The sequence below is a fragment of the Pseudorca crassidens genome, chromosome 14, assembly GCF_039906515.1.
Source record: "Pseudorca crassidens isolate mPseCra1 chromosome 14, mPseCra1.hap1, whole genome shotgun sequence".
In the NCBI taxonomy this organism is placed as follows: domain Eukaryota; kingdom Metazoa; phylum Chordata; class Mammalia; order Artiodactyla; family Delphinidae; genus Pseudorca; species Pseudorca crassidens.
In genome coordinates, this window is record NC_090309.1 from 36,542,914 (window position 1) to 36,569,905 (window position 26,992).

The 26,992-nt window shown below is 36.2% G+C and overlaps 1 protein-coding gene across 1 annotated transcript; it reads left to right on the top strand.

The window, feature by feature from the left end:
* RAB1A (RAB1A, member RAS oncogene family) lies at window positions 1–26,235 on the top strand. Its single transcript, XM_067704887.1, has 6 exons — window positions 1–258; window positions 14,295–14,367; window positions 18,805–18,900; window positions 23,577–23,672; window positions 25,027–25,158; window positions 25,415–26,235. The coding sequence occupies exons 1-6, from the start codon at window positions 236–238 to the stop codon at window positions 25,610–25,612; spliced, it is 618 nt and encodes a 205-aa protein (XP_067560988.1). The 5' UTR covers window positions 1–235; the 3' UTR covers window positions 25,613–26,235.
* Window positions 26,236–26,992: the final 757 nt, after the last annotated feature.

Consider the following 26,992-nt stretch of genomic DNA (forward strand, 5'->3'; position numbering starts at 1 on the left):
CTTGGTCTAAGGCTTTCCTATTTCCTGGTTCGCCGGCGGCCATTTTGGGTGGAAGCGATAGCTGAGTGGTGGCTGCTGCTGATTGTGTTCTAAGGGGACGGAGTGGAGGGAAGACGATTGCTCTCTCGGAACAGCGTATCTCATTCCTCTCCCTTCGACTACCCGTGGCGCGGAGAGTCAGGGCGGCGGCTGCAGCAGCAAGGGCGGCGGTGGCGGCGGCGGCAGCTGCAGTGACATGTCCAGCATGAATCCCGAATAGTGAGTGCAGGAGAGCGCCGGTCGGCTGGGTCCGTGGGCCAGCCTGGGAAAGCTTAGAGGGGGCGAGGAGGGCGGAGGCGGGGGCCTCGGCCGGGGTGAGGTGGGGGTGATGGGGCAGGAGAGATTGGCGGCGGGGAGTCGGGCACCATTGTCTGACGGAGGAGGGGCGGTCGGGGGGAGGGATCGGGTCGGAGGGGTGAGCCGTCCGGGCCTGGACCCGGTCTGGTTGGAGTCCTGGCCTGAGTGCCAGGCCGGTGCGGAGGAGCAGTCTGGTAAGGGGGTTGGGGTGTCAGGGAGTCGGTGGTGGGGTCGTGGGAAGGGGTAGCTTCTCTTGGAGGCAGTGACTTTTGAAGGAGGGCCTGTTTTTAAGGGGAGGGAGGGGATGGGGTGGGAGAACTCTCCTAGAGGACACTGTTAGACCCTGCGCCCGCGGTCTGCGGAGCTGTCAGAGCCGTCGGGGTGGAAACCAGCGTTACTTGCAAATCTTGAGCTTGTTGGCTCTCTCTTCCACCCTCCGCGCCAGGTTGTAGGTAATATGGATGCTTTTCAGGATTGCGTGGGATTTAGGGGAATGGGTAGATGGTGAGAAGAGATTTAAAATTTTTAGTTCTCTTTTAGTTTTTTCCTGGAGCTCTTTACGAACTCAGCGGTCCCATTGCCTTCCCAAAAACCTGGGCATTTGTGAGAATTTTTTATTTTTTTGAGGACACTACAGTCATTTTGCCATGTGTAGGTCAAGGGAAAAACAAAACACCAGCACTAAAACCTAGGGACATCTTTGTGATATTACCAACTAAAAGGAAGACTTTGCTTTCAAGTTGAAAGAGAAACGAATGGGCCCTATGATAGATCTGTAGGGTTTGGATTACCTACTTGAATGCTTGCAGATAGGGAATGAGGTTCCATGACGTGTCATGAAAAGTTAATGCATTTCTTTTTCTTGCTTACTCAGTAAGTCACCACAGCAGATGTGACACACCTGGCACCTTTCCTGGGAACTGGTGTTCACTTTCCTTGGGAAGACTTTCTTGGGTTCTCCTTAATGGCCCTTAAAAACATCCTTCTACAGTTTGCATATTGAAATTAAGGAATAATTGAAAGAGATTTAATTGGTATTCCTCTATAGTGTCAGAAGGCTTTGAGGAATTTTTTAAAGCAAAGATCAGTATTTGACCTAAATGTTGAATTTATTTGCTGCTTTGGTCAGTTACTGCCGAACATTTCCCCTAAAAGGTCCACCCATGGGTTTAGCTGACTGTCATGTGTGTGTCACATGGCTCTTGCAAAATGCATTCTGACTTCAAGTTTTGTAATACTGTGGTTTGATGCTGAAATGTCCCTTTTTTTTGTTTTAAATAGAAGTCATAGTATTTTATTAAAATGTTATATACCTTAAGAAGTTGAAGAAAGTGTTCTAATAGTGTCATATTTGCTGTGTTGGCAGTTTTTTATCAAGGGCTCCAAGGACAAAGTTGGTTATGCATAGTTGGGCAGAGTTGAACTTGAGGTCCCTAATTTAGTAGTTCCTGGCAACAGTAAAGCACATGGATTTTCCATTTTATGGAGGTTTGTCTTCTGTTCAGGAGTTTCTTAAATTTGCTACATATATTTAGTACTGTAAATAGATCTTGAAGATTAGTTGGACAGAACCATGACAAATGATTTAGACTCTGAATTTGTTTCTCCTTTTGTAAAATAGGAGTCATCTTTATTCCTATCCGGGTAGCTGTGAGGCTCAGGTATATATAGAACAATTTGGTAAACTGTAAGAGCACTGTAGATGGTGTACATCATTATGTGAGGCATTCCAGTAGTGCTGGGATTTAGGAATATAATCCTTACTTGCAAGGAACTTATAATGGAATATAAAAAATAGATTTTATATATGTTGAATACCAGTACGTATGGCAAGTTCCAGATGTGTGGCATGGATTGGAGCCACAAGATTTTAAAAGAAGGTATGGGATTGTGGTTGGCTAGTAGGGTTTAGAAAGACTTTATAGAAAACAAACCAGTAAGGGAGTTACTAGCATTAGATTTGGAGAAGCAGTGGGAGTGAGAAGGATTGTTCAAGAGAGAAGAAGAAAGAAGAATGGTTAATAAATGGCAAGGGTAGTAATTCTTAAGTAAATAGAGTGCCAAACCATTCTTTCTTTTGAGGACTCTAGATTAATGACCTCAACAGAATCAGTCCCAGAAATCATTTGTATATTTTTATGGCCTTGAGTGTGCCTGTACCTGGGTTACTGTATTTATATTCTAGACTGTCTCTTAAGTAAGATAACCTAGGAGTTTGGAAAAGCACTAGTGAAAAGTACTAAGGTGAGAGGAGGTGGTATTTTATTACAGAAGGTCACAAAGGCAACCAGCAAGCAGATTTTTAGAAATCTGAGTTCAGCGGTTTCTTCTTTTTATCTTTAATAAAGTTTGTTACCATCATAAAAGTAGAGCAAAATTGGAAAATAGAGAAAAGAAGGAAATTCTTACAGTTTAATCGCCCAAACACAAGTCCATTTGCTTTAAAACCTTGTTCTAAACTTTAAAGTCGCATGTTTTTTTCTTAAGTTAAAACTTTTAATGGATGAATGCCTTTCACGATTCCACAGTGTTATCCTAATAGCTAACATTTATGGCCACTTATTATATGCCAGGTACAATATTGTACATTATAATACATGTATATTATAGCATACACTTTATATACTAATTTGAAATAATAGTATACTAGGTAATGTTTACAGGTGCACCCCCAAATGTTCCTTGTTTTGGTTTATCATCTACTATTTATCTTAATCCTTTTAGAAAGTTTCAAAATCTGCTTCATGGGTGCTGCTGAATTTGGTACTGAAGATGTGTTCTTGACAAAAGAAAAAGTTTGGTTCTCTCAGAATGAACAGGATTTTAGATTTATATAGGTTGACATACGATTACCTGTTGGTAGCTTTATTATGGAATGCTTTTACTTTATGATCTTTAAGTTGTAAGCTTTTGGTTTGGGAGTGAGGAGAATAAGAAATATGTCAATCAATGATTAAATTTTAAGCTTTTTCTTTTACTACTTTCTATGTTATTTGGCTGATTTGGGAGAAATGATGGCCCTGCGTTATCTTTATGGTAGAAATTAAGGTTAATGACTGACTCACTTGAATTACAAATGCTACAAACAAAAACAAAATGCAACTGAAGTGGAATGTGAGCGGTGGAAAAAGTAGATGGAAAGGATCAGAGCTTTCTTTTTTTTCTGGAGATTTGAGGAAAGATTTTGATTTTCCTGAGCTAGGTGGTAAAGCAGGCAGTGATTATTTCAGCACACTGCTTAAGAAGTACTTAACATTATTCTCATATCAGAAGCATTTTTCGTAATCCATTAGCTTCTAGCAGATTTTTTTTTTTTTTAGTGTCAAGAAAATAATTTTGGCCGTTTCATCAAGGAGTGTGTTAAGAATAAAGTAGGTGTACCTATCATGAATATACCAGTTAACTACGGTAGGAAGAACTATATGTAGTAGTCTCTTTGGATCGGCTAAATCCATCGGTTAATGCAGAAAAAATTTGTTTAAAAAAAAAACTTACCTTGTTTTTAACTTTTTAAAATATCATGGCTTAAGTTTTAGTCAGTCTCTTAAACTTTGTTTTCTGTTATGGTAGACTCAAGGAACATCTGACTTTTTTTTTTTTTGTCAGCACTCTGCTTTGAATAAATCTGTCTTTTAACTTAAGGGTTTAAAGGTAAAAACAAGTTAATCAGTTCTGTTATTTGTCTGAAAGAGTGTAATTTCATTAATAAGTATATCATTACTGCCTTTTACATAATTTTTAGTTAGAATTTTTTTATAAGAAAAGAAGCAGAAATCAACTAAAAATAGATTTTCTTTTTGTAGGTTGCCTTGATGACTTTTTCGTAGTGTTGGTAATGATTTGAGAAATTCAAAGAAGTTTAAAGAAGAGGTATTCTCACTATTCAGAATATGATTATTTAATGTCCGTAGAGAATCAATGTATGTAATTCTTTGGGTAATGTAAGTTACCAGTAGCTATATAGACTTTCCATCTTAAGAGTTTTGTGTGAATGGATGATCTTGAAGGATCATTGAAAGAAACTGAAATTTTGCATTTAAAATTTTCTTCTTCCTTTTCATCATAATTAGGTTAAAGTATAAGATGTTGACGGTTTCTTACATATTCAAGGTTTTTTTTTTTTTTTTTGTCTTAAAGATGGAAGAGCTTCAGAATCACGTGTTCTCTTGCCGACTGTTTAGTTGACTTTTAAAGAGAATTTTGCTTTCTGAGCAATTTCTTTAATATTTCAGTTTTTATTCTAGAAGCAATCTTAGTGATTTATCTAAGTGATTATGATTAACAAATGCTAAGCATCTTGCTGGATTCATATCCTATCAGCAGTCCTTTGGCCGTGTGTGTTTTCTCTCCTTGGCAACTTTTGATTGTACATATATGATGGTTTTACTATTTGTGGTTGTAATAGTTAAGTTTCATTTTTGATAGTTAAGAATAGCTTCCTTTTGCTAATGTTACCCACTCTTGTCTCTTTCCTAATATATAAAAACAGGGTTAAATAAAATGCTTTTTAAGATTTTGAGATTTTTAAAGATTTGCTAAAAAATACTTTGAGTGTTTTAAGATGAAGAGAAACCGAAAATGTCCCCCCCACTTTTGTTTTTTAATCTTACAGGGAGAGGGGAACAGTCAGACTATTCCACTGTTTTCTTGTAGAAGGTGGGGCTGAGAAGAGATTGCTTCTTTGATATCTGGAATAGAATTTAGGGAAAAAAACCAAAGTCTTGGCTTTTCTTTGGAACCACCCTGTGATGTTTCAGATTATAAAAGGATAATGGTGTAATGATATTTTGGGGAAAAAAATAGTCCTGAGGCCTTAGGAAACAAGAGAACAAGTGTTTGTTGGTTTGTTTACTGACTTAAACATGTGAAGAAATAGGGTACAAAGGAGAGGTAGGAAAAGAAATATTCCTTGGTACTTTTGTGACTGATGGCTCAGTTGGTCAGAACACCCCACTTTATTAAATCCAAGATTGTTGATAGGTTCCAGTTGTTTACTCTGTTCCATGTTTATAGATTCCCAATTCTGACAGGTAGTGTTACCTTTGCTCACAGAGGTGACCACTCTTTGGAAACATTGTTTTTAATAATAATAGCTACTGTTTAACAAGTGCTTACTCTTTGTGCCAGCTACTTGGCTAGGGTCTTTACCCAGGATATTTTATGCAGTCTGCATCTCAAACTAGTGATCTTTACAAAGGAAATTGAGTGAATTATATAATTGAAGTTTTCTAGGAACAGTGATGGATTTAACTTGTCTGAATGTATTTTCTTTGAATAACAATAGTACTTAAGTGGAATTGTTCTTTGTCCTTCCTACTCTGCCCATAGATATTTTCCAGTAACTTGATTTAGGGCATTTATTCCTTTTTTTTTTTTTTCCCCGGTACGCGGGCCTCTCACTGCTGTGGCCTCTCCCGTTGCGGAGCACAGGCTCCGGACGCGCAGGCTCAGCGGCCATGGCTCACGGGCCCAGCTGCTCCGCGGCATGTGGGATCTTCCCGGACCGGGCCTCGAACCCGTGTTCCCTGCATCGGCAGGCAGACTCTCAACCACTGCGCCACCACGGAAGCCCTGAGCCTGTTTCTTTATAACGTGATTAGTACCGCCTCAGTTCTGAGTCTCAAGAGTAAACTGTACAGTGCTATGCAGGAGTTGACACGTGTATTCCAGTAAGGGATGTTAGAATATGTGTAAGAATATATGTAATATATATATATGCAGGTGGTTTCAATTTTAATGTTTTTCTAACACATTTAATCATTACACATTGATCTCTGACCTTGTCTATTTGAAAAATGTTTTCAATACAGATACTTAAAATCTTCCAATGAATGTACACACACACACACACACACACACACACACACGCATGCACACGCATGCACACACAATCTGATTTCCCTGGAAAAAAAAGCTTGGTAAAGAAAATAGTCAACCCTTTCTTTCTCTTTTATCAGTTAGACTGTGCTAGGAGTTGAGGGGTTTTTATTTTTTAATTATAAAACACGGACTTTGCTCCCAGGTGCTTACCAGTTAAGATGACTCAGGCTCAAACAAGCATAATCAATTTAACAGTATTAGCAGAAATTAAATCTTGTGATATTTTTAAAGAATAAGATGGCATAATAGTGCAAAAGATTCGAAGAAGGGGCCTAGGATTTCTATTATTAACACAAAGTTTTAGTTATATTGCTTTAGCTGGAGAGGAACAGAGCACTGAGGAGGACTTTCCAGAAGCCCTGACACTAGTCTTGGGATAAGGTCAACAAATAACGATTTGAGTTCCCACCACTACTCAGAAATTTTATGTATGTCCATTATTTCCCCTAATAGTATGAAGAAATAGTGTCCTAATTTTACAGCAATCAGAGCCAGAGAAGAGTTAAATGGCTTGCCCAGGGGCATTCAGAGGAAGCAGTAGAATTGGAATTTTAACTCAAGGGCCTGTGATTTTACAGTCCAAGTATGCTGTTTCCAGTTTAGTGTGTGTGGTTAACTTCTAGGAATTTAAAATTAAGCCAGTTAATTAGACGACTAGCATTTTTGTGGTCAATTATGTCTAAAATTCGTGATTGGAGAGGCCTTTTTAAAAATGTTAAGAAGGGCTTGTGAGGTATGTATTGTGAATGGCCCTTTGACTTTCTTCACATCTTGTGTTGGGTTGATATTTAAAGCTTCTCTAGGCGTGAAGTTAATTATCTTATCCATTCTCAGTTTTTCTACCCTCATGACTATTCTTGAATACTTATACTTGGGGCCTTAAAGTCATGGATGTCTTTCTGTGAGAAAAGCAAGTAAAGCAGAGAATGCCTGTCTCTTCCTGGAGAGGCAGGCACATTTGCTGCAGACCGTGTTACTGTTTCATGTGTTGCTAGACTTCGGGAGTTGTGATCATAGTACTTATAACTGTTAGCTGGTAATTTTTACACTTTTACTTTAGATTATACTGGTAAACTCCTGTGATACTTTGTCACCCATCATCTGTACTGAAACTTTGGATAAATAGCTTCAAAGTTTTTGTCTGTAGCTCTTGAGATTTTTCATTAGGTTGCATCCTGATTTGGAGGGAGGAAGGAAAAATAATAATAATTGCCACTTATTGTGCCCCTGTACCAGACACTGTGCTAAATGCTTTAGAGGCAATATTTATAATCTTGATCAGAGCCTAATTGGGTGGTAGAGAGAGCTAATTGAATCTTTTTACAGATGAGGAAATAGAGCCTCATAGTGATAGATTAAGTACCTTACCTCAAGATCTTGTAGTATGTGATGAAGCCTGAATTCAAATACAGTTCTTTCCAGGTCTAAAACCCATGCAGGCTTTGAAAGGTAAGGAGGTATGGACACTTACAGCCCCTCCTTGGTGCGTTTTTCACTAAATATTTGCTGTTATCTATGTGGTAAGACCATTTACTCTCTTGTCCTCTTGTATGGCTTACTACTTCTTCAGAACAACCAAAGTTTCCCTCATTTTCAGAATTCCAGCTTTGGATTTTTGGAACACTGTTTTAAACAGAGATAAAGTGGAACATGGAAAATTAATCTATTGTCTCTAAATATTTTTTAATGTAGTTTTAGGGGTCAGTTATGGGGAGAGTTTTTTAAAAATTGCTTGGCTGTTTTCTTAAATATGGAGGAAAGACTGTTGCCCTCTCAGATTCTTGGTAATTATTTATTTGACTAACAGACTGCTTTTGTCCATAGCTGAAGGTTTATTTAGTTTTTTTTATTAATTTAATCACAAAAGTAATATGTACTCTGTAAAATTCAAATGATATAGAAGCATATGAAGTAACTAAAAGTTCTTACCTCTTTTATCCAGCCTGATGGGCAATTTTGTTGCTGTTGCCGCCACACCACATGGCATGTGGGATCTTAGTTCCCTGCCCAGAACCCACGGCCCCTGCAGTGAAAGTGCAGAATCTTAACCACTGGACCACCAGGGAAGTCCCCTGATGGTCAATTTTGAATTGTGTTCTGTGGAGCATACTTAAAGTGAGTGAAGAAGAAAAGTAGATGTCAAGCACAATTATTGCAGCTCAAGTTTTATTAATCATTCCATACCCCAAAGACTAATAGATTAGTGTATAGTTTAAAAGTGAATTCAAGTTTATTTGGCCACTATATCATAATATCATAACCATGATTTTGTTTTAAATTTGTTATGTGAGCTTAGTTTTAGGGTGTTTTCAAGTATGATTTTATAAAAAGATAAAAACTAAATGATTCCTATCATGCAGGTGAACTTGTTCTAGGTGAAAGAGAACAAATTTAGGTTCCATTGAACTTTTTAATATAACAGGCCTTTTCTAAGGTATACTTATAGCTGACACTGTGAAATTTGTATTTTGGGGGTACTGTTTGGATAAAAACAATTATATAGTTCTCCACTGTTTACTTTTGTCTTCCTTGGTGTGTTTCCAAAGGGTAGTTGAAACTTGTGTTAATGTCAGTCAACTATCTCTTATATTCATTGACAGGTGAATTATGTCTGGTAATCCAAATTTTGTTTCATAAAAGAAGAAAAAAATGTTTATTCTTATTTAATCCAAAAAGTTGACTTCATATCTTTGTGGCTATATTGGGAATGTGCCAGTGCTGTCTGCTTACAACCTTGACCTACCCTACCTACTTAGATGTCATTTGTGTTCGGACAGGTATGCTGAAAGAACTTGTAAGGTTGTTCAGTCATTGAATAAATCATTGATTAAAAGTTTTTCCTCCCCTCAAATGACTTTTTTTTTCCTGGTTAGAAAAGTAATACAGTCTGACTGCAGACTTTTTAAAAAATATAAAGAAAAGATTGAGTGTAATCGTACAATTTAGACGTGTCCATTTTTCCCCAAATCTTTTGTGTGTACAAATTTTTTTTAACAAAAATGGGTTATACTAGACAAACATAGTCTGTAATCTTTTTACATAACAGTATCATGTAGTAGTCTCTTTTGAGATTATAGAATCCCGAGTAGTATTTTAGATTCAGCAACAAGCAGATTCATCTCCTACTTCATATTTTATAGATGTAGTTTGGTAACTTCATTAAAAAGGAAAACATTTTACCTAAATAGAATTTTGAGTCAAAATGGGTTTTGGTAACTTTTTAAAAATATTGTTTCATGCTCTCTCAATAGTGATGTTTTTTAAGGTATAGAAAATGTTAATGCTTACATGCAAAAATGGCATGAGTATCACGATTATGTTCAGATCATAAATAATGGAAATAGAGGATCTAGAGTATTGCTGAAGTAGACCAGGAGTAGACTTAAGGAGAAACTGATAGCAAAAATAATTTTTCACTTGCTACCATATTTGACATTCCACCATCCAATTATTAAAAGGTTGAATCTGCCCCTTTCCATCGAGCCTTAATCTATGTCAGTCTTAACTGTCTTACTTTCTCACTGAATTATTTCCACTTTAATATTCTCAAAACATACTTGTGCCTCAAAAGCAAAGTTTTTATTTTACAGAATCCAGCATGATTTATGATTGTTGATTTAACTCGAGAAAACACAAAATATGTCTCTCATGTTTAAAAAATATCAGGGGCTAGCTTTTCAACGAGATTGTACCTATTTCACTAATGTCCTCATAGTTTGTTTTTCTAAAACCTTTTTATTTTGAAATAAATATAGATTTACAGAAGAATTGCAAAAGTAGTACAGGGAATTCCTGTATACCCTTCACCCAGCTTCCCCTAATATTAACATCTTATATACCATGGTACATTTATCAAAATTAAGATATTAACACTGGTAAACTATGAACTAAACTATAGACTTTTATTCCAATTTCTCCAGTTTTTCCACTAATGTCATTTTTCTGTTCCAGAACCTAATCCAAGATACCATATTGTATTTAATTGTTATGTCATGTTAGCCTCCTTCAGTCTGTGAGTTTCTCAGTCTTATTTTTCATGACCATGACAGTTTTGAAGAGTTTAGATACTTTGTAAATTTCCCTCGGTATGCATTTGTCTGATGTTTTCTCATGATTAGACTGGGGTTATGGATTTGGAGAGAAATACCATAGAGGTGAAGCACTCTACTCATTACATCATATCAGAAGGTACATAACATCAATATGACTTATTGCTGGTGATGTTCACGTTGATCACTTAGTAAAGGTGGCATCTGTCAGGTTTCTCCAGTGTAAAATTACTATTTTTCCCTTTCTACACACTGTTAGAAACCAGTCGTTAAGAACCCACACTCAGGGGAAGGGAACTAAGCTCCACTTCCTGGAGGGAGGAGTGTTCAAAGAATTTGTGGGCATATGTTAAAACCACTGCAGTAATAAATATTTGGGGGGGACAAATTTTGAGGCCGTGCAAATATCCTAAGTCTCCTTGAAGTTTCACCCACTAATTTTAGCATTCATCAGTGGATCTTGCCTGTAGCAGTTAATCTACCAGCGGTTTTCTATTTCTCTCATCCCTTCTACATGCATTAGTTGGAATCCTCATGTAAGGAAGTGTTGTCTCTCCTCTCCTATTTATTTAGTTAATGATTTATACACTTATGGACTCATGGATATTTATTTTATTCTTTGGGTTATAATCCAGTACATGATTGTTTACTTTGTGGCTCAGATTGTTGCCTTGGCCATTGAGGTTGGTGTCTGTCCTTTTAATATGCCATGTCCCTGTAAATTTTTTTCTCTAGCATTTTGCCCAAAATGTTACTCAAGTATGGCTATAGATATTCTTTAGGTGTTTCTCACAATGAAAGAGACCTGATTAAAAACGCAAAATTAAAATGTTCTCTGATCTCTTAGCACAGTGCTTTGTAAAAGGCACGGTGTTATATTTTGGATGAATAAGTCAGTTTACCTTCACACAGATAGGTATGTTAAACATAAGAGTGGGGAAAAACAGACTCCAGACTACTTACGGGGAGAAAATATGAAGTGTCGTTGTCATAGTAAATTAGACATGAAAAGGACCTGAGGAAATTCTGATTGGGAACAGTGGATAGGATTTACTAGAACTGTCTGATTTAGGTGAGTGGTGATTACAGTTGTACATAAAGATTTCTCAACTGATATAATTCAGTTTTTTCACTTAAGTCAAAATGGTATTGCAGACTGAAAACTTAATCCAAATTCTTGAGAATAAAAGAAAAATACATTTAAAGTCTTACTATTTGCTAAATTATTCTTGACTCTTTGTACCAGAATTCTGATATTGAGCTTTCTAACTTTAGATTTGTATATTTCCTATCAACATTTCTACTGGGTTCTGTTTTATAAATATAGTTACAGAAATGTCTTTAAGTGATCTCAAATATGAATTCTCTTGTACATCCTGTGTATTAATAGTTTAGAAATAAGGTACTATAGGAGTAGGTAATTTAAAACGTTCCAGTGCAGGTAGCATGCTGTTGATCACAGTCTCCTGGTGTGTGAACTCAATAAGGCAAGAAGTTTGTTAGTTGATTTTGTTTGCCATTCTCCTCCACGTCTCTTGTGGTGTTAGTGAAGCTGATGGTTTGGGAGAGAACAAAATAGCCTTCTTTGACAAGATTCATTTTGGAACAGAGTGCTCAACTCTTCATGTTATTTACAATGGCTCTGAGCCTTAAATTATCAGGAACTCATAAATAACGTTTCAAAATAACGCCGCTTGTAAAATTTAAAAAGAATAATTGAAAAGTAATTTTAAAAAAATTGACTACTAATTTCCTTGAAACCATAATGTAACTTGTAGCACAGTTAGGAAGCTTTCATGTTTTTTACAGCCTTATGGTTATTCTGAAAGAGAGAAATTGATCTTTAAGGTAATGAATGATACCACAGGCAGCATATGTGGGCCCAGTGCTGTCTTTTACTGTAAAGGGGTCCAGTACCACTGATTCAGAGGATGTTTATTGAGTGTTTACTGGATGCCTGGCACTGTCCTGAGGGAAACTGGTTAATTCAGGGCATTTGTTGTATCAAAATTTTTGTTAAAAACTAAGTAATTGTAGTAGTATCGGTGGTGTGATTTTCTTTCTTGCTGACTGAAATGTAAATTCATTGCTAATGTTCAGTGTTCAGCATTCTTAAGAATTCATTTGGTCTAATTAAAGAGAAAGCTATCAGTAGTACTGAAGTGAGTCAGCACAGCAACTGTATTGACTAAAAGTTGTTTGGTATTAGGTACTAATAATTTATTAAGAGTAAATTTTTATAATCATTATCCCCACTACCCCCTTTTTTCCTTAGGATCTCAACTGGAAAGGATGTTAGTTGTTAAGTTCATCCTATGTTTCAATCAGCTCTTCCTAATGACTTATTTAAAAGCTTACTTCCTTCTGTGACCTTTATTTTGCTGCTGACTAGGGCACTTTGGATTTTCAAAAAAATTCTTTCCTTTAGGTATAATTAGGAACAATAAGTGTACTATGGTAATTCGGTTAAAACCAGAAAGCTATGTTTTAAGTAATACATATCACTGTATAAACCTAGGTAACAGTTGATTAATATTCACAGAGATAATCACTTCTAAACATCTTGCTTACATGTAAATCTGATAATTGTAATCTACACTTCATTTGCAAGTGATACTTGGGGTTCACTTTAAGTACATAGCATTTTTTTTTTAACTAAATCACAAGGAAGAAAATTAAGAATCATGTATATCTTCTGAAAAAAAAATCTGTAAATTCTGGATTTGTTGTCATTTTGACATTGCTTTAAAAGAACATACAGAGGGCTTCCCTGGTGGCGCAGTGGTTGAGAGTCCCCCTGCCGATGCAGGGGACACGGGTTGGTGCCCTGGTCCAGGAAGATCCCACATGACGCGGAGCGGCTGGGCCCGTGAGCCATGGCCACTGAGCCTGCGTGTCTGGAGTCTGTGCTCCACCACGGGAGAGGCCACAGCAGTGAGAGGCCCGCGTACCCAAAAAAAAAAAAAAAGAAGAACATACAGAATTGGTCAGAGTTGGGAACAATCTATGAGAGATTCCTTTGGAGACCGTTGGCTGACTGTCTGTTGTCTTCAGGTTCATGAAAAAATTCCTGGGAATGTTTTGTTTTGTTTTTTAACATCTTTATTGGAGTATAATTGCTTTACAATGGTGTGTTAGTTTCTGCTGTATAACAAAGTGAATCAGCTATACATATACATATATCCCCATATCTCCTCCCTCTTGCATCTCCCTCCCACCCTCCCTATCCCACCCCTCTAGGTGGACACAAAGCACCGAGCTGATCTCCCTGTGCTATGCGGCTGCTTCCCACTAGCTATCTATTTTACATTTGGTAGTGTATATATGTCCGTGCCTGGGAATGGTTTTTTGTTAGGTTTGGCAGCGGTAAAGGTGCATAAACGTAGCCTAGCTTTCAGTGTTTTCCAAAGAATGCTTTAATACAAGCTTAGAATGTTGGGAAAGTTGTGCATTTACACAGCCTTTGATTTTACTGCATCTCCAGTTTAAGATATTTATAATACAGACTTTCAGAAGTTAAATGATCCATTTTAAAGGGAGAGAATTCCAGGTGGATGCTAGGGAAGGATCATAAAAGCCCTTCGTTGGAGGATTCTTATGAAATAATGACTTTAGATTGGAATTTGAAGGAGAGATACATTTCATTGGCAAGAACAATGAAAAGTTAACTCCTGGTATTCTAATATTGCAGAAGAGTGGGATTTTTCTAGCATAGGTCTTCGGCCCTCCAAGAATGCATATCACTTATGTTTCCTTTCATTCATTGCTTGGCAGTGGAAGTTCAGCTGATATTAGAGATCATGGGTGGCATTGCCTATCTTATTTTTACATAATTCTGTCATGTTCAGTGATTCATCAAAAGGGCTCCTGCTGTTTGTTGCAGTTTGGTCTTCTGTTAGGCCGTTCATGGGCTTTTCAGGAGCTGTAGTCTTCCTCGGTGAGCTGTTATTCTTGGCTATATTTTTGTTGCTGTAGAACTTAAAATACAATGTGCTTTTTATTAATGTGATTTTCTTTTTCTCTTTGCAGTGATTATTTATTCAAGTTACTTCTGATTGGCGACTCTGGAGTTGGAAAGTCTTGCCTCCTTCTTAGGTTTGCAGTAAGTTGAAATCAAAATGCTTTTAAAGAAATTAATGCTGTTTATGTTTTCTAGGGAGACAAAAGTTTAAACAGTTTTATTCAGAATATTAACTCTTCCAGAATTTATATATTATATATAAAGCCTCCAAGTGTACATCCCCAGTGATATCTAGACTCTTAAATAGAAGAAATGCTGTTGCTCTTCAAAGAAATTCAAGCAAAGTGTAGTTATAAAGTCAGAGTGTCTAATACTCTTCTTGGAGATCAGTGTTTCATTCCAACATAAGTAGTGAGGTAAGGGGAAAATAATAGGTCTGTGTTGAAAGTGACTTGATGGAAAACAAATCTTGAAGTAAAACTTCAGTAGAATAAAAAGAAAAAGCAGGGCCTGGTACAAAATTCTTTTGAAAATGGCATAGTGTTCTATATACTGAAATTTACAAACTGATAAGTAACTTTCAACCTAATAAATAAAATCTACAGTCTTATTCATAGTCTTATCAGCTGCCTTTAAATTTAGCATGTTTTCCTTCTCACTGTCTAGATCATTGGTTCTTAAGAGTATGGACCAGTAGGGATTATCAAGACCGTCTTGGGGTCCAGGAGATCAAAACTACTTTCCTAATAACACTAAACCATTAGTATTTACTAAGTAAATAATTACTTAGTACTAAGGCAAAAGACATTTGCCTTTTTTCACTCTATTGATCTTTGCTCTGATGATGCAAAAGCAGTGGTGGGTAAAACTGCCGGTGCCTTATTAGCACCATGTTGAAGTAGTGCTAAGCCCCAAATTATACTCACAGTCCTGGTGTTTACCTCTGTTCACTCACAGTGGGGAAAAACACCATTTTCATTTAAGAGTGTCTTTGATGAAACAGTAAAAATGATTAATTTTTTTCATATTTTTTTAAATTGAGGTATAGTTGATATACAATATTATATGTTTCAGGTGTACAACATAGTGATTCACAATTTTTAAAGGTTATATTCCATTTATAGTTACTATAAAATATTGGCTCTATTCCCTGTGTTGTACAGTATGTCCTTGTAGCTTTTTATTTTATATATAGTAGGTTGTACCTCTAAATCCCCTACCCCTATCTTGCTCCTCCCTCTTTTCCTCTCCCCAGTGGTAACCACCAGTTTGTTCTCTATGAACAAACTGTGAGTCTGTTTCTTTTTTGTTATAGTCATTAGTTTATTTTTTTAGATTCCACATCTAAGTGATATCATACAGTACTTGTCTTTGTCTGACTTATTTCAGTTACGATAATACCCTCCAAGTCCATCCATGTTGTTGCAAATGGCAAAATTTTATTGTTTTTTATGCCTGAGTAGTATTCCATTGTATGTATATGTATATGTATACACATTTATTCATTCAATCTGTTGATGGACACTTAGGTTGCTTCTAAAAATGATTAATTAATAAAATCTTGATCCTCGAGTATTCTTTTTTTAAATATTCTGTGAAGAAATGAGGAGTTTGCATAAAGTAGTTTTACTGAAGACTGGAGTATGTTGGTTGTCTCAAGGGAAAGAAAAGCACTTGTATAGTTGTTTCCATTTTGAGCTAAACTAGCTGCTTTTTTCATTGAACATTTTTTTTTTTTTTTTACTTGAAAGAACAACTAACAAACTATAATTATGTAGAATTGAGTATTGGGTACACATTTTATCAGATGAACAGACATTATCACTTCAAGGAAAATATCTAACAGCATTTGCTGTCTGTAATAAATTCAAGCTTTTCAAAGGAAAATTAGAATTTTAGAAAACTTAAAATTTACCACTGCAAGCTTGACAGCATCTCAAATACTTAATATGACTTTTCTGATGATATAAGTGATATTAATGAATCCCATATATATATATATATGTATAAAACTTCACTATATATAATAGTTAAAAAATGAGACCATGGAAGTACCAGAATAAAACCTAGGTGGCTCTTTAATCTTGTGTGAAAGTATTTTCTAACACAGAAAAAAAATCAGGAAAGAAAAGATTGTTAAATTTGATTGCATTAAGATTAATGCTGAGCACATAAAAATGTTGGAAAACAAATGGTACTAGGAAAAAAATATATATGAGGAAGGGGTGATATTCTCAATATATAAAGCACACTTACACATTAATAATAAAAGGATGTTTGCCCTGATGGAAATATGAGCAAATACATGAGCGGGCAGTTCACAAAAGGAGAAATACAAATTGCCAATAAATATGAAAAAAAAGGTTCAATTTTATTTGTATTTAAAGGACTTTAAAATTAGATATTACTTAACTTTTATTAAATTGGCAAATATTAAAAATTAATTAAAATTAAGAATAATTCCTAGTATTAAATCAGCAATTCAAAAAAAAATCAGCAATTCTAGGTAGGTGGGAAGAAGCTGGCCTCTCTTGAGGAAAATGGCTATAGCCTGAGGTATTTTTGCTTCAAAGAAAATTCTTTGCAGGATGCCTATTGACCTAAGTCATAGGTTTTCATACTACCTACACAGTAGAATCACCTAGGATGCATTTTGAAAATACTGATTCTCACACCCCTGAAGTAGAGACAAGCTGCAAAAGGTGTGATAAATGTATAAGCTTTGGGAGTACAGAGGGAAGAATCTCTTTAACTATTGGCTGAATAGTTGGGGAATGTTTGGACAGTCAGTATTGCCTGAGCTCAGAATTGAAAAATGAATAAAAATTGTCATGTAACCCAGGGACTGGGGAGTAGGGGGATAAAGCTTGGGAGTGGGGAGAAGGAGATACTGAGAATTTGGACAGTAGGAAGGGCATGTGCAATGGTTCAGAGGCACGCAAGTGAGGGTCATTTAGGGGTTTATAAGAATTCTAACAGCATTTATAAGTATTTCTAACAAAGTAAGTGGCATGTACGAGTGCTGAATGAATGTTTATTGCATTCATTTTGTTCTCTATCCACTTTCTATAGTACCTGATGCTTATTAGACAAGTAAAAAATTTGAATTTAATGATGAGCATTTTGTCAAATTGCAGTCAATGCTTCAAGAGTATCCTTTTATCCAGTGATTCTATGTATGCATTAATGTGAATATATGTGGAGGATAAGTCAGCATAGCTACCTCCAGCCACTTGGAACTCTTCTTTGATCACATTTTATTCTTTAGTGATCTTTGTTTCAGTCTCATGTACACATCAGGTTCAGCATTATCAAGACTTCCCCACACTGGCTTCATTTAATCCTTTTTCCCCTTCTCTTTGTTGGGAGTGCCACAAATGCAGATCCCAGATGTGTCATTTTCCCCTTATATACTTCAATATGTATTTCTAAGAACTGGACATTTTCCTATTAAATACATTTGTGGACTTAACAAAATAAATTTCCCTAGTTGTCTAAGAAGTGTGGTGTTATAGTTGGTTTGATTCACGATTCAAAACATGGTTCACACAGACTCATAGACATAAGACAGTTGTTGCCAAGGGGAGGGGAGGATGGGGTGGGATGGAGTGGGAGTTTGGGGTTAGCAAACGGAAACTATTATATATAGAATGGAAAAACAACAAGGTCCTACTGTATAGCACAGGGAACTATATTCAGTTTCCTGTGATAAACCATAATGGAGAAGAATAAAAAAAAGAATTTGTATATACGTATAATTGAATCACTTTGCTGAACAGCAGAAATTAACACATTGTAAATCAGCTATACTTCAATTTAAAAAAAAAGGTGTAATCTAAAAAGTTTAAAAGTTTATTGTTCACATAAAAACTTGTACACAAATGTTCACAGCAGCATTGTTCATAATAGCCAAAATGTAGAAACCACCCAAATGTCCACGAACTGATGAATGGATAAACAAAATGTGGTATATCCATACAGGGTACCATTTTTCAGCCATGAAAAGGAATGAAGCCATTAATTTTGGAATTAAATAGTGCTGATGGTTGCATGACCTTCTGAATATACTAAAAACCACTGAATTGTACATTTTAAAAGGGTGAATTTCATGTATGTGAGTTATATCTGTTTAAAAAAACTAAGAAATAAAATTGACTTGTAAAAAATTTCAGGAGAGTGACATGATCATAGCTTTGTGGTGAATAAGTGGATGGGGAGGAGCAAGAGTTCCACTGATTAGAAAATTAGAAAAATCTTTCATAATCATTGAAAATATAAAACCTTTCTCTGTGTGATGTATGTAAAGAATTTGCCAAGAGATGTTTGGAAAAATTAATAGCTATTGAAAAAAAATGTTTTAAGAAGAAACCATTAAAAAAAAAAAAAAAAGAAACCATTGTTAAATAGCACTTTGTCTTCAGAACATGAACAGAGTGCAGGAGAGGATGGAGTGCCTGTTCTCAACATGTTATGCCTTATAAACTTTGTTTATCAGCTTTGTAGATAAAAATTAACTTTATATTTTCTTATTTACTCTATTGAACATTCATTTTAATTGTTAGCTTTCTTTCCCTTCAGGATGATACATATACAGAAAGCTATATCAGCACAATTGGTGTGGATTTCAAAATAAGAACTATAGAGTTAGATGGGAAAACAATCAAACTTCAAATAGTAAGTAATTTTTGGACTAGAAATTTTTGTGGAAATTATTTTGGTAAATTTAGAGTGTATTTGTTACTAATATGTTAACAAAATTAAAGTATCTTAAGAATCATTCATCTAATGACAGTGGTAGAATAAGAATTGTTTAGATTAAAAATGATATAAGATTACCTTCCTCATTGAATTTTCTATTCATAAAGCAGAGAAATACATGTTTTTAAGTCAAACTTGGTCCTAGTTCTTTTTCTTGTGCTTTTATCAGTGTGGTCTAAGGGGTCTAAGTTGAGGTTTACCTTGTCTTATAGCAGAAGTATATTGAGCAATTTTCGTGTTTTTTATTGTGCTGAATACTATGGAACATTCGAAGAAACCTAGGAGAGGTTCTTCATATGTGGTTTAGTTGAAGAGCATTTATTAGATAGTATGTACCAACTTTGTAGAAAAGTAGAATTTTATTGGAAGGGAACTTAGCTTTTCTTACATATTTTACAGCTCAGAAGATGGATGCTAAGAGATTCAGTGACTTGCCTACAGTTACTAGCAGAACCAAGTAACCCATAGCTCTCTGTTTTCAATATTTTGTGTCCCTGTGCCGTCCTCACTCCCTTACCCATCCTTATATCCTCAACCCTGAATTAGAAGTAGGCAGTTGTAGTAGAAACTTAATATGGGTCTGGCTACTACCAGTGTGGACATACCTATGGTCATAAAAAAAACCTCTGGGTATCTTTTAGAGTTGGCTATTAGTATGAGGTAACATAGAAAACAAGTGACTGTTCTTTATATAGAATTGATAACACCCTGAACTGGAAGGAGTTCTGAATTTGGAGTCAGAAAACTTGGATTTGTTGTCTTCATTCTGCTATTTATTAGAGTCATGGGTTTAACTTCAGTCTTTTTCCTGAGACTCAGTTTCTTACCTCTAAAATGAGTGTGATAATGCTTGATTTAGTAACTAATAAGGTAGTTTTGAGAACCAAATCTATAGCTCTGTGTATGTGTGTATGATAATATATGTGAAAGCCCTTTGTAAACTTTTAGGCAATATACAATTGTTACTGATGATACGACACACCCAGACGAGTGGATATTTGATAGGTTATTTTTTTTCTTTGTTCTCTCATGTGACTCTGATAAGGAAAAGAAAGGTACATTACAAAAGAATTGTGGATTTTGATACAAGTGACCAACACCCTTGATGTCCCAAATTAGGACTTGCAAGGATGTAGTTATCAGAGATACCTTGAAATACTTTCAACCAATGAACAGAGTATCTTCCATATTGATTTTTCCCCATTATATGTAGAGTGCCAGCTTGGCACCATAAAGAATATTTCAGAAAGAAGCACCCAAGCCTGTAACTACTGATGTGAAATGATTGTGTTATGTGTGATCATTGGTCTTCATAACATTTGGGTATGTATTTGTGAAACACTTATATATTGCTACTTCCTCTGGCTGGAAGGGATCTTATAGGTCACTCAGTCTTCTTTCATCTTCAGTAGGAATTTCCTTTCCCTATCTGGTGCCTTTTTTGAACATTTCTGAGAAGCTCACCATTTTTCAAAGCAGCTAGTTCCATTTATAAATAACCTCTTAGTTATTAATTCTTTATTTTGAGCCAAAGCCAGTTTCCTTTAACTTTTGTCTCTTACTACTCAGCCTTTTGTAGCTGCCTGATAGAGATTAATTTCTTTTCTATTGGCAGCCTGCCATTTAGATTGATCTTACCACACCTTCTACCTCTGAAGTCGGTCATTCCCTTCTGGAAGCATGTTTTCAGAACCTTTTACAATTCGGGTTTGGGTTGCTCTTACATTTTATCGTGTCATTTATTAAAATATGATTCCTAAAATCAAATACAAAGATATAATCCAGCCTGTGTGACTACATGGGGTAAATTCTCTATTGATTCGGACTCTGAATTTCTTTTTTTCCTCTCACACTTCAGGGACTCATGCCATTTTCTCACCATTGGCCCATTCAAGGACATAAAAAGAAAACCTGCGTTTACTACATTTGCTGCCTCAATAACCATTTTACCTACTAGTTTGGATCTTAAAGTTTTTGATTGTTTTTTTTGGTTTGATTTTAAGTCTTATATTTTGTGACTAGGGCATTAAAAATCTAAATGCAGGATTTTACTTTTAACCCTGTTACATTTCATCTTGCCTGGTTTGAATTACCCTTCCAAGTTTTCTGGATCTTTCAAAATGATTGCGTTTATCTATATTTTAATTATCTTTTCTGCTTTTCCTGTTCAAGTGTGCCATCTGAGTCTTTATCAGAGTTGGTGATTACAGAACATTCAGCAGTGCGGGGCACGTACAGAGTGTAGTCCCATACCATGAAAGGCCTCTTTCTGTGATGGTTTATTCAGTTTCGAAACTTTATGGAAATGCATACGTTACACAGACATTCAGGTAGATTCAAGGTTGCAGGGATGAATGAAACACAGCCCCATAGGAGGAGATCCCATTTCAGTGGGAGAGACAAACATGGGAAAATCAGTTACCCTGTGATTATGAGGGGTAATGAGGATTATGTACATAAAGGGTGATCAATTACAGAGGAAGGTACTGTTAGGATATAGAGTCAGCAGAGTTTTCAAGTGGCAAGGAGACCTCAGAAGTTTTGCTCTTTGGATGCCATTGCTTAGTCAGCTACAATTCTTTGTTAACATTTATGCAGAAACATTTTCTTCCTGTTGCTGTGCTATCTTTGTGAAAGGGGTTGGTGGGCAGAGAAGAGAAGGGAACTAACATTTTATTGAGCAGCATCTATAATCAGGCGTGGTGCTAGGCATTTTACAAGCATTAGTTCATTTAAACTTTGCAATTCTACAAAGTGAGCGGTATCTGGGATTTATAGACGAAGAAACTGTTAGGTGACTCTCCCTAGAGTTAAGTATCCAGGAAGCTAAAGATGTTTTGAAGTCACGTTGGCTTGGCTCCAGAGGTCATGCTTCTCCAAGGATATCCTGAAAGACTTGAGGCTCCTTACTGATACAGTAGATCTAGATAGTCTCCTGACTCTCATAGGCTAGTACTTTGGACGAAAAAGGTAATGAAGCTATGGTGGCTTTTGTTTGTTTTAAGTTAACAGTTGTTAACATACTACCTTATTTGCTTCATTATTACTTCTCCCCGCCCTCCCCCCTCAGTATGTTAAATTATAGATATGATACTTTACTCCAGAAATACTAATTATGCATCTCTATTTTACTATGTAGCCACCATTATTACATCTAACAAAACTGACACTAATGCCTTAATGTTATCTAATATCCAGTTTGTATTTAAATTTCCCCAAAATTAAAGCTTATTTTTAACAGCTCTAGGTTGGCTGGGTCTTAGAAAAGGAAGTGATTTCACTGAGTGCTCCTGAACTTTTTTTTTTTTTTTGGCCATCTAGGACTAGTGGGGATCAATGTCAAGTTCACAGATATATTCCAAAACTTTACAATTCCTTCCCACTAAAGGCTGTTGCATCTTAATCTCCACTCGTCTTAGGCTTTAAGTCCACTTTTTGTTTTTGTTTCCTTAATGGTAATCATTAAGTAACTCATTCTGTTATTTCCCCATCAATCAAGATGTTATCTTTTACCGGTATTTTTTAGTGGGGCAGGTATCTTTTCTAAACAATTTTTTTTAAGAAAAGGACATTGTCTAGGAGCAATTTAAACAAAATTCTCATTGCCCTGGTTAAAATTGTGGCTTTAAAAATCTGTTTCTTGATTTTTTTTTTTTTTTGGCTGCATTGGGTCTTCATTGCTGCGCGCGGGCTCTCTCTAGTTGTTGCGAGCGGAGGCTACTCTTCGTTGAGGTGCGGTGGCTTCTCTTACTGCGGAGCACGGGCTCTAGGCGCACGGGCTCAGTAGTTGTGGCACACGGGCTCAGTAGTTGTGGCGCACAGGCTTAGTTGCTCTGTGGCATATGGGATCTTCCTGGACCAGGACTCGAATCTGTGTCCCCTGCATTGGCAGGTGGATTCTTAACCACTGTGCCACCAGGGAGTCCCTTGGTATTTTTAATAGTTTTTTTTTAACCCAGAACTTTAATGTAGCAATGTTATTTGTTTCCAGTGTTGGAGCCTGAATGAAGTGTGGTAAAGTGCTCTTAAAATGAATTTTATAAAAGTATTTGGAATCATGTTACCTACATTGTTTTCCCTGGGATTAAAATAATTGTTCCAGAGATGGCTAAAGTGCTGTCTTGACGGGTGGTTATCTGCATTAGGTCCTGTCAGCGCTTTCCATGATGATAAATTGTGCTAGCAAGTAATTCTGTCTTATGTGTGAGAGTTGTACTGTGTTACAGGGGTGTTAGTAGACCAGTAGCTTTCCTAAAACCAAGTCAGCCTGTCTTTGCATTCAGACTAGCCTGGCACAATGCTAAAGGCTGTAGAGAATATGAAAAGTATGACAGTTTCTGATCTCAAAGAGCTTATAATTATAGTATTGGTAGCATTACTGCAAGCTAAATTAGATACTACCTTCTTTTCTGAACCTTCGGGTATTTGGCAGTTACCCTGCAATTTAGTAGTGTGAGCACAGAGAGCTAATGTTTCTATATCAAATCCTGGTAATCCACAACTATGTAAACTAAACTGTTCTCCCTCCTCCCTCCTTTTCCCCAACTCTGTTTTAATGGAATTGTTTGGATTTCTTGATTGTTTTATAACAGTGGGACACAGCAGGCCAAGAAAGATTTAGAACAATCACCTCCAGTTATTACAGAGGAGCCCATGGCATCATAGTTGTGTATGATGTTACAGATCAGGTAAGCTCCAGGAAAAATTGTGTTATACTGACAAAGTAGTAAGCTACTATTTGATAAATAGCAGACTATTTTACTTTACATATAAGCCATTAGTATCATTTATATGGCAGAAAACTTTGTCCACCCCTAAGGAAGTGAATGACATAAAAAACGTTTTAAACCAATGTTATCTTTTAAGGACAGGTACATTGTTATTTTTCTCCCCTACATCATTTGAACACCTAATGAATGGGTCAACCAAAATTTCCTAATATTTTCCTTTAGTAAATAGGAAATTTAGTAATTGGTTTTACATTTGCTTTCAAGGGACCCAAGTTCTATTTATTATCAACTAAATAACTGATCATTTTGTCAAGAGTGTGTAGGGACTGGGATTGTTTGGCTTATACTGTGTTTTTGGTGCCAAGTGTTAACAGGAATTTGCCTGGTAATTAGACCTGTCGGAATTGCCAAAAGTAAGATTAGAGGCTTCTGCCTGTGGAGTATGTGGTTCAGAAATAGGATGAGCTTTGAGGAAGATTTTAAGAGGAGAGTGAGTAGCTAAAGGTGAGCTGTTGAAAGAAGGTAGGGGGATGTGGAGGTAGTGTGAAGAATGTGATCTGAGGGCCATAATTGTTCTTTTGATCAGAAAGTTAGAAAATTTCAGGGTCCTTTTATTTTGCCCATCAAAGAAAAGAATGAAAGATGAACTTTGAAAATTAGAATATATAATGCTTGTAGGAGATGTTAAATCTCACCTCAACTATGAAATCATAGCTAATTAGGAGACAGCTAGAATTACAGACTAGATTCAGCACCATTAGGAGTATTGGGTGAGTGATAGCAACATGAGGAAAAAAATGTTGCTAGTTTTAAAAATCTCAAGTAATGACTTGTAATATTTAAAAATGGAAAATTTCCTCCCTTAAATATGACTATGGAAAAAACAAGCATCTTTACTTTGGACCCGTTTATTTAATGATTTTTGACATCTCTGGTAGTTCACATTTAGTAGGCTTATTCATAAACCAAAATTTTGTCACGTTTCAAAAACCAGGTTTTGTAGTGCATATAAATGGCATACTCCAAAACAATTTGATTTGCCTGAGCTGTAGTTTAATGCTGAGCTGTATTTCCCTCTCAGATAAGGCATTTTCATCCTCAAGCCTTAAAATTCTGTTTTCTTATTCATGTACGTATGTATCATTTTAATATGTCAGTTCACTTCTTTCCCAGCATTAAGAGTTCTTTTTTTGTAGCTAGATTGTCTCACTAGCTCGTCTTAGGTCAGGAGAGATGCGTCTGTTTATCACTTGCTTCATTAGAACAGTTGTGTCCAGAACTATATTATTCTTTAAAATGTCTATCTTTTTAGGAGTCCTTCAATAATGTTAAACAGTGGCTGCAGGAAATAGACCGTTATGCCAGTGAAAACGTCAACAAGTTGTTGGTAGGGAACAAATGTGATCTGACCACAAAGAAAGTAGTAGACTACACAACAGCAAAGGTATGTTTAAAGTTTGATTTTCAAACTGAATTGGAAGGTGCTGAATTTGAATTATATATGGGTATGGAGTCACACAAGGGCCGCAACCGCCTTAGCTTTTAAAAATACATGCGCCAGAATACTTGGACAGTAATAATTTGTGCAGTGTCTACTTGGATTCAGTAAACTTAGTCCTTCATCAATCCCCATTTCAGATGATGAAATGCACTAAGTGAAAAAGATTTTTCAATTAATTGTGCCTTATATATTCTCTTAGGAATTTGCTGATTCCCTTGGAATTCCATTTTTGGAAACCAGTGCTAAGAATGCAACGAATGTAGAACAGTCTTTCATGACAATGGCAGCTGAGATTAAAAAGCGAATGGGTCCTGGAGCAACAGCTGGTGGTGCAGAGAAGTCCAATGTTAAAATTCAGAGCACTCCGGTCAAGCAGTCAGGTGGAGGTTGCTGCTAAAATTTGCCTCCATCCTTTTCTCACAGCAATGAATTTGCAATCTGAACCCAAGTGAAAAAAACAAAATTGCCTGAATTGTACTGTATGTAGCTGCACTACAACAGATTCTTACCGTCTCCACAAAGGTCAGAGATTGTAAATGGTCAATACTGACTTTTTTTTTATTCCCTTGACTCAAGACAGCTAACTTCATTTTCAGAACTGTTTTAAACCTTTGTGTGCTGGTTTATAAAATAATGTGTGTAATCCTTGTTGCTTTCCTGATACCAGACTGTTTCCCGTGGTTGGTTAGAATATATTTTGTTTTGATGTTTATATTGGCATGTTTAGATGTCAGGTTTAGTCTTCTGAAGATGAAGTTCAGCCATTTTGTATCAAACAGCACAACCAGTGTCTGTCACTTTCCATGCATAAAGTTTAGTGAGATGTTATATGTAAGATCTGATTTGCTAGTTCTTCCTCGTAGAGTTATAAACGGAAAGATTACACTATCTGATTAATAGTTTCTTCATACTCTGCATATAATTTGTGGCTGCAGAATATTGTAATTTGTTGCACACTATGTAACAAAACAACTGAAGATATGTTTAATAAATATTGTACTTATTGGAAGTAATATCAAATGTATGGTGATAAGTATTGTTTTAATTCTTATGGCTAAAGGGAAATAGAGCCTTGCATTATACTCAAAACAGCCGTTTGTGTGTGCAACCAGGGCATTGTAGACCTATCTTAGAGCAGCATCCAATATGCTTTCCAGATAATATAACTAATAAATGACCTAGGGAGGCTTCCGTGCTGCATAGGGATTTAACCAAGTTTAGTGGTTCAGGGAGATGTATGCTATCTAGCCTGTTATCTCTGATCCTTCTCTAAAACCATTTGAAATGGCTTCATTGATCAGCATTTTAATTCTGTGGTAGAGGTGGAAAGCAGCACACCTTTCCTAAGTGGCAGATGATTAGACTAACGTGTGCTAATATTGTTTCTTCCATGCTTGGAGTCAGATGTCAGCTCTCTTATCCTCCATAGCTGTGTAGGTTGGAGGAGAGTTAAAGCATTGAAGTAGAACGCAGGAAATTTACTCTTTGCCCTAATTTTAGAAATCATTATCTCTTAAAATTAGCTGAGAACAGGAATGCTGGGTGGGAATGATAAATGAGAGAAATATATTTATTTCAGTCGAATTTTGCACACGTGAAAATTTTGTTAACCAGGACCTTAAAGATCCTAGGGTTGGTTTTTATTGTGGGGAACAAAAATCTTTTGCTAGTAACACTGGCATTTTAAGGTGATAGAAGTCAAAGAAAGATTGTTTCCTTGGGGTTGAACTAGCAGCCAAAACATTCTTTACTTGGGGGCTTGGGATGTGGCTGTTGG

Excerpts from the sequence above, each read along its gene's own strand:
- RAB1A (XM_067704887.1), top strand. The coding sequence starts at position 236 with ATGTCCAGCATGAATCCCGAATA. Across the intron at positions 259-14,294 it reads TCCAGCATGAATCCCGAATA|TGATTATTTATTCAAGTTAC; the intron begins GTGAGTGCAGGA and ends TTCTCTTTGCAG. Across the intron at positions 25,159-25,414 it reads TAGACTACACAACAGCAAAG|GAATTTGCTGATTCCCTTGG; the intron begins GTATGTTTAAAG and ends ATATTCTCTTAG.